At 40.0% G+C, this 11,478-nt stretch overlaps 1 protein-coding gene across 2 annotated transcripts in view; it reads right to left on the bottom strand.

The window, feature by feature from the left end:
- Positions 1-9,532: 9,532 nt before the first annotated feature.
- The window catches only part of PKDCC (protein kinase domain containing, cytoplasmic), a 36,462-nt gene continuing 34,516 nt past the window's right edge, over positions 9,533-11,478 (bottom strand). For both annotated transcript variants that reach the window (XM_053974540.1, XM_053974539.1), the window contains exon 7: positions 9,533-10,794. In XM_053974540.1, the coding sequence (XP_053830515.1) occupies positions 10,709-10,794 (86 nt within the window). In that variant the 3' untranslated portion in view covers positions 9,533-10,708. The remainder of the gene's footprint in view (positions 10,795-11,478) is intronic.

Raw genomic sequence — 11,478 nt, 5'->3', positions numbered from 1 at the left:
TACAGGCTGTATCTTACAGGCCTTATTCATAGGAGCAGGCACGCTGAAGTCAAAAGCTTTGTTTGTATTGGGCTGGGACTCGCCTGAGAGCAAAGGCTGCATGAGGAGCCCGCATTTTGCAGTCTTGTTCAGAAAGGGTGGGCTGCAGGAGGAATTTGACCTTCCTATGACAAAATCAATTTAAGTCATCAATTCACATGCAACTCCAATTTAAGTCATCAAATCACATACAACTGCTGTATAAAAATGATAGTGTTAATCTGATAGAGAGTTAGAAACCAAAAGGAGTAAGAAAGGCAAGTTCAAGAAGCTGGAATGTAAATGTCTTAAGCCTCCTTTGCCTCTCATGCACCTCACATGACAGAGGTAAGATTTTTGAGTAGAATTCCGCTAGGGAACATAACAGTTTAGAGAAAGTAGGCAGGCTTTGCTCTCTCCTCCTCATCTCTTTTCTGCACCCCTGCAGTTTTTCACAAGTATTTTTCTGGTTTGGAGATAGGATGCAGGTTGTTCTCAAGGGTTGCTTTCAAGAGTAAGGATATCTCATCCAATTCCTTTGTATTTAGCTCATAGTAGTCCTCTACATTTACCAGAAAGCTGGATAACTATATCTGTGAAACTTAGACATTTAGAGATAAAGAACTGTTTAGAAAATCTTCACCCAGATTGAAAAGAGGATCTGATTTCTTATGCTCATTTACAGCAAAGGTATTCAGCATGTGAAGCAGGGTAACTAATACCTTTGATTGCTGAGCTTCTCAAGTTAATCACGGTTAAGTGTAACAAGAGATTGGAAAACAATTTCAGGTATATAAATGTGTTCTAGTAAGTACATTTAAATAACAGGTGACCTCAAAAGAGAAATTTTTGCACATGCTTTTAAACTCGGCCTTCCAAACAGGGAATTTACCAGCATTACTATAAAAAACATATACACAGTAGACATCTCATTTCCAGTCATCTGAAGTTAATAGTGCAAATTCAGAGTTCAGTTACCTCACCATAATTCCTGAATTAGTTCAACCTATAAGCCTATGCATTCAACAAGGTAATTGTGGACAAGAACTCAAAAACTGAGATTGGAAATCCTGCACTACAGTATTGGATCACATTGAATCTGCCTCAGTTGTTTTTACAAACTATGCCCAGAAAAATCAGATACTCAGTGCTTAGTCCAGGTCTATATAATAGTAATATATGCCAAAAATATTGCAGTATTGCACCTTTTTTTAGTTCCATTAGCAGAGGTGCTTTCAGAAACTATCTGAAATAACTGTTGGGGGGAGCAATGAGCAATTCCAATCTGCCTGTAGAAATATCCACTGCTAGACATTAAAATTAATCTTCCAGGATGGTGAAAAACCCTACCTTCTTTGTGGGGGGGATGAGGTTTCTCTAAACAAATGTTTTGAATGGCCTTCTGTGGACTGTACCTGCTAGTTTCAAGATTCTATGCTGAGCATGGTTTCCAACTTCCTTTGGACAGCATTTCTGGCTGACAGATAAATAAATTCTGAAAGCAATTCACAGAGGAAAAAAATTGCTGAAAACACCAAAGATATGCTCCATTTGTAGATTTAATTAAGATATCATGCCAATAGAAAAGCACTTAGTCTTGGTGCATACACAGCAGCCGAAAGTTGTTGTTCTGCGACTAAGCTGAAGAGCTTATTTTCAAAGCAGGAGATACTGGTCCTGCCACAGCTGCCAAGAGAAGTGATATAACACTCTTACACACAATGTCTGGAGATGGTTTAATAATTTAAGCTCATGGAAATCCTGATCGGCTGCTTGACAGAGAGGAGGAGACTGTGAGAGGAAAGGTCAGGTCTGTACTTACTCTTCCCCTCGAGGTCAATTGCTGGACACTGTCAGACGCTGCAGCCAGGGTTACTGGCTGATTAGCCAGCCCCAGCAAGGCCATTTTGGAGCAGATGAAAGTTGCCCGCATGACAGACTGTCAGTGTCACCACAGCTTTGCATCTCAAACTTCACGTGACCTTTCAAAATCCAGCTGCTGCTTAGTGCAGGATAAGGAACTGGAGTTTGTGTCATCTGCCCAGATTGCTTCCCTGGCACCATTCAGGACAAGTCCAATGCACGCCTACACGGAATCCATGAGGCAAAGCTGGGCTCTTCTCACAGGGTGAAGCCATGGCCAAGGATCTGCACTGCTCACTGTGGGTCACAGCTGGGAAAGGGACAGAAATTAGAGACAACAGAGTAAGTGAAGCACTGTGACAGCTCCCCAGGGGTCCTCTGAGACCTGTGCAAAGCCTAAACAAGTAAGAAAGGCCTTTTGCAACACGGGTAGGGCCAGAGGGAAAGAGAGATTTGGGATGCCATATCTAGTGCTGATCACTCCCTCATGAATGCTGATGCATTCAGTTCAGGCTTTACACAGCAGAAGCTTTAGGCCAACTTACATATTTTTAGTAAGTAATAGGATAGCTAGGATATTTTCAGCAAATAAAAATGAATCATTAGTTTGACTGGAAATTTTCAGGGACTATTCCTTCTGACAAATAAATAAACAGGTACAAATGCATCTAAAACAGTAAATTAATGGCCTCAGTTTGCCCAAACAATTGCATGTCAAATTGCAGCTAAAATATCTCTCATCTATCCATCAGGCTGCTTTGTTTGTTATAAATAAATGCACACAAAGCCAGAAAGCACCATGTCCCAGTAATTCTCCCCAGACTGGCACAGATAGGTCTTACTATGTTTGCAAATCACATTTTTGACACAGAGCCTATTCTGAAGAGAAAATAGCTTAAAACTTGACCCGAATCAATACAGAGACTGCAGTAGAAATTGGAGTGTAAACTCAGGCTCCTAATATTGTAACCTCAAAGTTTCTCTCTAATTCCTTCTTGGAAGTCATGCTTGCACTACTTAGAAAGATACTAAAATGCTTCTTATATAACTGCTCAGGAAAAGATGTACGTGGGGAATAAACTACTGAGCTGACATTAATTTAATTTTACTCTAGTGTTCTGCAATATGACATATTTCACATCAGCTCCACTGCATAAGGTTCTTCTATCTATCAACTCGAAGAGACAAGTTTGACATTAAATTTATTTCTTGGATAAATTACGGGATGCTTCTGAAGTCTACACTGAAGCATGAAGTGATAGTGTCTGCTGAAGCCATCAGTTCTTATTGACAAGTCTGGTTAAATTATCAGGTTGTATGTAATTTTATTTGAGTGTAGGAAAATGAAGGTTATAGCCAAGAACTTGGTGGGGTTTTCTTTCCTGAGATGATGATTTATTCATTTTGGCTTCAATAGCTACGGTGTCAGGCGTATTTTATATTTTTCCAACTTTGACACTTCAAACATTTGATTTCCCTTTGCAACTTCCAGCCTAAAACATGTTTCCCATTATATATATTCTAGTGACTGCCTTGCACACACTGACTCATGAGGCTGGTTTTTATTTTCACAAAATATATAACCCTATTTGAATAAAATACAGATGGTGTCCAATACATTAAACACAGCAAATTTGCCATTCCCTTCTCCATCCCCTCTGTGTTCCCCTCCCCAGATTTTCTGTAGCTGCATGAAATCTTATCAGCCTCAGCTTGGAAAGGACATGGCAACAGAAATTTGATACCATTCATAAATGGTTTGCTGCAATAAACAATATGCATTTTTTTAATTATTAGCATTTTTCTGTAGGATTCTGCCTTTGGAGCTCTGCTTTAAAGTGAGCTTTGTGCCCCTTGGAAGGTACTGAACAGACAGCTTCACATTGCCCTGTGGTAGAGTTTGAATAAAGGGCAATCAACATGGCATATGGCACCAAGGTCCCAGGTGACAGCTGGAGCAGATTCAGTTGCCTCTTACATCACCAAGCAATTTAGAAGGAAAAAAAAAAAAAAAAGGCCATATACAAGTGTATAGGAAATTACCTAAGTAAATTAGTAAAAACTGATGAAATTAATTGAAGAAAAACCTGTTCTAGGTTTGCTCTGAAAGCATAATTATACTTCATAATATAGACACATGTAACATTTACTTGGAATGCACAAGGTTTGGGGTTCTAAATAAGATTCTGTCAGCATCACTAGATGGCATTGGAGGGTGCTTTATCTCATCATAAGGAAACAGTCTGTAGTCATTTTTATTAGGAACATTAAGTTTACACACTGAATTTATCCCAGGCAAGCTGAAGTCATGTCCTATGGTAAGGGAATTGCAACATGAGGCAAGAACCAAGGCTGGCTGAGCAGTGACAGCATTGCTGCAGTTTTCTTCTGTCACACACGAGGAGCCCACTACCTCTGAGCAAGAATGGGACAACTGAAACCTGGGGAGAAATAAATTGCAAAGGGAAGAAACTGTGAACTGGTATTACATGGGCTGGTGACTTGAGAGAGGTAAGAGTTAATCTCCCCTGATATGTAGGGTGGACTTTTTGGACTGCATATTTGTTTTTCCCCCACAGCAAATTATACAATTATTATAAAAATAGTATTTCTGTTTTTCTTACACCTTTTTTACTATATTGTTCTCATGTCGCTTTCCTATTACTTTTAGAATGAGACATGTTTGCCATCCAGTGATATTTTTTGGTTAGCTCCAACATCCACTTTGGAATTACTGCTAACTTTAGCCACCAATTCTTGCCCATTGATTGTTACTGCACAGAAGCCATGCAGAGGCCACTGCACCACAGCTACCCTGGTTTCTGAATTGCAAGAGTATTTTTATACTCATAGAGCTCTCTTTTACTCCTCCTCTTTAGTAGTTGGTAAGAAGAGGAAAAGAGGAGTTTGTTCACCTATGAATACACAATTCCAGGAGCTCAGTCTCTAAGAAATGGACTGTATATCATAATAATTATAGGCCATGGAACATGTGTTGCAATATAAGGCAACAAAATGGTGATTTCTTTTCACATCTGCCACTTTGACCCACAATCCAAGTCATTAAACTTTTCAGTTCTCCATGTACACAGTGCAGTCTCTTCACAAATTCACTGCATGAATGTGCATTATTTTTTGCTTCTGTAATATTCTTTCCATTTAAGAGCTGTCATTGACCAAAGTTCTATAATGAATCACAAATCAGAGCCATGTACAAATCAAAACCTGACATTTAATTGAAGCGTTTCCATTCTTTAAACAGGCTTTAGGTTTGTATCTCATGTGGGTTAAAGAACAGGATGGTAAAAATGTACAAATAGTAGCACGCATGATGACCAACAGCTTGTGCCCAAGAATGAGACAGTACCTGCCAGTAAGTCATATGAGGTTTTTCATAGGTCATGAACTTGTACAAACCCCAACTTTATACAAGGTCTTGTATAAAACATTAAATACACCCACTTCTAAAAGTGCCACTGTGCCCCTGGTCATCTATTTGTCTGACTGGCTGCTCTACATTCCTTCTACTCTATTTATGGACAGCTGTAATTCATAAATAACAATTTGTACCATTATCTTCATACATGCCAGGTACTTGTAGTATTGAAAACTGGAACTTGTTCTTAGGGCATACTTGAAGTTGGCAGAAGGATGATAAATAGGAATGGCATTATACCTATTAAACACTGAGTGTAAATGTGTAGAATTCATACTCCCTTCCTGGCATTATTTATTAAATAATATGTCTTTAATTTTCTGTATCTTGTTAAAGCTTCCATCTAAAAGAAAGATAAGCCTCATGTTGTCACTGTTTAAATTTCACAGGAACCTACATGTGCTCACATGGTCATGTACATATGGGAAAATCAGTGTATTTTTTCTCACTTCTATGGCTCAAACATTTAGATCCAAGAGGTTGGTTTTATTGAGTTCCTTCTTTGCAGATACTTGAAAATCTAACAGTTTGATACTGTTTTATGTAAATCACAGATTAACTGATCTATACTGGTAAAATCAAGCTAAGTAAGATCAGATTCTGACTTTATCATTTCAAGTAGCCTCTGGATAGTTTAGTCTTCCTTCTCAGCCTCCCAGTCATTTGCTGAAAAACTGTGGTTAGCAGGGATTTTTTGTTTAAAAGCCACAATTTCCAATAAATGTGTTGTTTGCCCTCTGGCTTGACATCAAAGACAGTTTCAAAATGAGGGTGGCTCCTACTGAATTATATTTCCCATCAGTTTGCAGAGAAGTGGGGCACCTATTACACAAAGGGAGCTCTTGACTGTACACAAGCACAAAGGGAAGCAACATAGCTTGTTTCCTTCACATTTTTTAAATGCACCTCTTAAAAGCATCCATTCCAATTAGAAAAAACATCACTTGTACTTACTTGCAAGAAGTCTACTTATTAGAGTTCAAATGCCAAGGCCCATGTCTGTGCTGAAGGAAGGACAGGGACTCTGCATGCCCTGGGAGCTCTAATGGAGGGCAGCCCAACATGTTTTTCTCCTGCTTAAAACATACAGAGAGGAAAAAAATATATTTTCATGACCAAAAAAAAAAAAAAAAAAAATTCAATGATCACATCTCAAAAAACATTAAGCAGAGTATGATTGTGAAGTCTTTTATACTTCATTCTTTCCACCAATGTTCCTCTTCTTCTTTGAGTCCCATTTTTTGTTTCTGCAGTTGATTGATGAAAAGTTCAGATGAGTCTTTTCAACCCAAATCTGTTTGACTTCTTTCAACACCATTTCACATTTGACCAAAAGATTAGGGATATGTTTTCCTCAAAAAAACTTGTGAACAGTCTTGCCACTCCATTTTTTCTTTTTTTTTTTCCCCTCCCAATAGTAGGTTATAGTTAAGCCTTCAAAAATTTCATGCTAAAGAATACAACATAAGCTCTCCCTACTAAATCTGAACATCAGTGTTCACATCATCACTGTTCATATTATTATTATTTCCTGACAGGTAACATAATATGATCTCTGGATATTCACTGCCACCTTCCATATGTTTTGAATTACAAATCCTCTTAGTACAAGTTGATAAGGTGAATTTCAGAGGCAGGGACAAGATCTTCACTGTGTAGCTACCATGGTCAGGTCCTACCCCACAGGTGAGTGTCCCCTATGGTTGCCACACCACAGACAGTAACTGCAACAGGAAGAGCTGCCTTCATGCCAGGTTGCTGTCCTCCCTGCACCCCACTCCATCATTCCCACCAATCTCACAAATCTTATGGGAAACTTGATCATGACTGGCAGAAGGACTAAGCAAAATGCCTCATTGAAGCAGTGAGAGGCAGTGAAAATCACAAATAATTGTACTACACTGAACTCCTTTATCTCATGTTGAAAGTACCTCTCTGACATTCTTCACCAGCATCTCACTGCCCATCCAACCCCCTTCACTCCTTATACAAACTTACCTGAACCTCTCAGCTGGAAACAGGGCCCACTTGTTTTCAAGCTTTGTCTTCATGGCTATGAATGCTCATGGCAGTATTACCAATTCCACCATAGATTTCTCCCAGATGTTATGTGAGTTGTGACCACCTGTTTGAAGCTGATTACAGGAGACTTCAGCTTTGTACTTAAAAAGACACACTGAAGTTGGGGACAAAGCTCAGAAAAATGAGCTGAGATCAAGCAGTAGGCTCAGAGAAGACAGAGAAAAATAGAAGAACACATTTTTATTTTGGTCCAAGCAAAGATGAAAGCTCTTGGCATGTCTCCCCTGCAACCCTCAGGCTGAAGGTGATGCTGGTCAGTGCTTGTTTCATTGCCTGGAGCCTATTCCCAGTGGTGGGGCTAGAACCACCTCCTCACCAAACAGTGGAGGAGGCACTGGGCAGCTCTTGGAGGTGCTCTGAGCCTCAGACCAGGCAGGACAACATGGTGCTGGACTGGGCCAAACACTCAGCACAGCCCCTTGCAGAGCTGCAGCACCCATAGCCTCACACAGCTCTCACTTCTCCAGATGAACTCAACATCCTGTTTAGCACTTCATTTTGTGCACAGGCAATTGGTTTTTCACTGAGGAAATAAGCTCTCCCTGTTCAGCATGACACGTACATAAATACGTATACACATACACACACGTGCATGTGCACACACAGACAGCAGTCATTAAAGCCCTGTGGGTGTCTTCTTTCATATTTCTACCTTGTGGCTTGAGGAAGCCAGGAAATGTAAAAAGCAGTCCAAAAGTTAGGGGAAAAAACAGATAGAAATGCCTTTTCCACAGAAAACATGAAGCAGGTCCCAGGCTGACTGGCCCAGACCTGCCAACTCGCTTTGTGCCTTGCTTCCTCCTCTTCCTCCTCCTCTGTGGCTTCTTAAGGGTGTCCATGCCACATGTGCCAGTCAGGCGCTGCTGAATCAGACCCACTGCTGCAAAAATCACTTTCTCCACATAAATTCAGAATTTTGCCAGTGCTTACTACAGCTGTTAAATTCTCTTATTGTAGTATCGCATCTAAGATTTTAATCAGCATTTCCACTGGAAAGCCTTACTTTCAGAGTTATAAAACTGGCCTGTAAAAAGTTGATTACCGCTGAAATTTAAAATCCAGCTTCTTGGCTCACAGCTATGTTTCTTTCTTGCTTACATGATCTCTGTTTGCAAAAGCTGATATAAATTGGTTTGGCAACTTTGTTTAATTCTAGGGATAAACAATTCCTGACTAAAGAGGCATTCTTTTTCCAGTGTGCAGAAAGTGATGGAATGAAATTATTGAGGTTACCTACTACAGCTTTAAAGTATTACCCTGAATGCCTTTTTTTTTTTTCTTTTAAATGTTAGCATTTTTTACATAGGAATGCAACTAAAGGATTTAAATTTAAAGAACGTTTTTAAATGCTGGGTATTTTTGGAACTGTGCAGTGCTTAATGGGAAGGAAATCACAGGAGGTTAAAGACTTTCAAAATACATACCAGCACCTCAGTGCCAACAACCCATATCACTTCAATGAACTGTGCAGTATGTGTTGGCATGATTTATGCAGCAATTTTAAAAGAATCCATAGTGTTTGTTTATTACCACAGTATGATTGATGGGTTCCTAAGTGCACGGTGACACAATCAGCTGAACTATTAGGGCTGGGAGTTTGATAATTTGTGAGTTACAGCCATTACAGGACTCACTTCAGCCAATTGCCAGACCATTAGGGCATCAGGCGTCGGTGACCTCAGAGAAACCGCAGCGAGGCGAGACCCGCTGCCCACGGTGTCACTGTCAGACCTTCCCTCCTGCACCCCACACTGCTGCCCGACTTCCCTGGCTCTCCTGCTCTCCTTCCCTGCCCTCCCTGGCAGGAGCTGCTGCCCAGCTTCCCTTTTGGCCCAACAAGCAAGTCTATCAAGTCCTGCTCTCACCATTGCCCCTTCCAAGTGCTAAAAGGCTGATACCAACCTAAGGCAGAGCAGAGCAGCAAAGGCTGCTCAACCACTGCCTGCTAACCATGACTCACTTTGTGACAGGCACCACACAGGCAAAGCCACCAAGTACTCCAGGCACCAACAGACCCTTCTCTGGGAGACACTGGAACAACCTCAGTCCTTTATGGAAAAAATATCCCAGGTTTACATTTACATACAATACATTGAATTGAGGCATTTATTTGAAACACAAACACACAAAAACAAAGAATAAAAGAAATTTTATTTATCTTTTTTTTTTTTTTTTACAAAAATAAACAATTTGAGAAACAAAAGCACATTTTTTTCCTGACTGTACAAACTACAAAACAGTATGACATTGGTCACTTTAGCATTTACTTCATTGCTTTCACTGAAAGCAAATTTTCTAGACACACCCTGCCTTTAAGATGCATTTTATATAGAATTAAGGCTAGCATTCATTTGACATCATTAAGGTAATTTACTTCATTGACTCTATGAATCAGCAAGCGATGCCTTAGAAAACCAAGGACCTGATGATAAAAGGTATGAATAACTGCAAGATAGTAATTAAATGAATACTGTTCAACCAGCTGGACTGCTTTGCCAGTCTGTCAAAGATGTGGCTTCCTGAACAATTCAAACTGATTCAACAAAAGTCTTAAGCACAGGCTTAATTGTAAGCATATGCTCAGGCCTATCCAGCAAAGCACTCGGCACTTGGGTAAGTCCCTGCCCTTTCAGTGGGACTTTTCATATGCTTATGTGATTTGCTAGATCCACAAAATGGCTCTTTCAAATTAAAAATGAAACTTTATGATAACATTGGAAGCAAAAATGAAAATTAGTTGCAGTCTTGCAATTCTAAACATAAGCAATTCCTTCCGTTAGACAAATATGCCGGCATTGCGTGTTCCATAGCTTGAACACAAATGCTGATTGTCCTCAGCAACGTTTGCTATTCAGCAGACAAACTGATACGCTTCAGTTCCTCTGTTGTGATTGTACGTGCCCAAATAAATACCAGTGTGGAGGATACAGGCTTCCCAGAGAAATTATCAGCTTTCACCCCTGGACACACATGTATAGGTCAGAAATGTTATGCTAACCTTGCTTAGAAGAGCCAGAGCTGCCAGCTGATTTATAACCAAAATTATATTCTAACAGTGTATAATCTCTTGTACTTTGCTTTGGGTTGTTTTGCTTTTTTTTTAAATCACATTTTCAAAATCTTGTTTTATTGCACATTCATCCTGGTCATGCAGGTTATTTCTTTAAAGTTTCCTTTAGCACTCTATAGATTAGAATGAGTAATAGTGCAATTATTTTCCGGCCACAGCCGCCTTCTACCTAACAGCTGCCTATATTTATACACAAACAGCTCTTATCACTCACGTGTCAGACTGAGCCACTTTAGGTGTCAGTCTGTCACCTTCACATATGTTATCTTGTCAGGATCAGGCACAATATGATTTGAGGCCATCTTGAAGAAGACAAGCTGTCGACCTGCATTAAATAGGAAAGAGGAGGAAGGGGAAAATATTTAGAAGTGATGAGCAAAAGGTTGCCTACCTTAAAATGCTGACACTTCAAATTCTACTTCAACCTATGCATTCTTCAGGCCATGCAAGACTGAACTCTCTCTTAACTTCAGCTGCTATAAACCTGAATTGTTTTTGTCTAAAATGACACCGAAGTTCCCCTGGTTTCAGTATCTTTACTCTTACCTAATTATGGTCAAGATACAGCTGTGCTCAGCTAGCACAGTAAATGAAAGAAAGGTCTGAAGACTTTCATACAAATTCCATGGGGTCTTTAAAAAAGTATTTTGAGACTCCCACTGATAAAAACAGGCTTGGGTTGAGGGCTTAAATGAAGGACATTGGTTTGACTGTGCAGAAGCAGAATCATATTTGCATGCTTGATCTTTACAAAACTGATCAGTGCAATGTGTATGAAACATGACTTTCTCTGAAACAGCTCTTGCTGATCACTTTGTAACTCTGGGCTGGAACAAGGTTTCTAGTCCTCAGATAAAAAGCAGCAGCAAGTGACAACAGCCTGGGTAGCATAAGGCACCTGCTGCATGTATATCCAAGGCCAGTGGGGGCTGAATTTGGCAAGGTTTCTTTGTTTGGTGTCTGTGGGAGCCACAGCACAGCTCTTCTATCTCCCCACACTCACTGACCT

Source organism: Vidua macroura, chromosome 3 (genome assembly GCF_024509145.1).
Source record: "Vidua macroura isolate BioBank_ID:100142 chromosome 3, ASM2450914v1, whole genome shotgun sequence".
Lineage (NCBI taxonomy): Eukaryota > Metazoa > Chordata > Aves > Passeriformes > Viduidae > Vidua > Vidua macroura.
The sequence above is the reverse complement of the archived record's forward strand: the minus strand, read 5'-3'. Positions and strand labels throughout refer to the sequence as shown.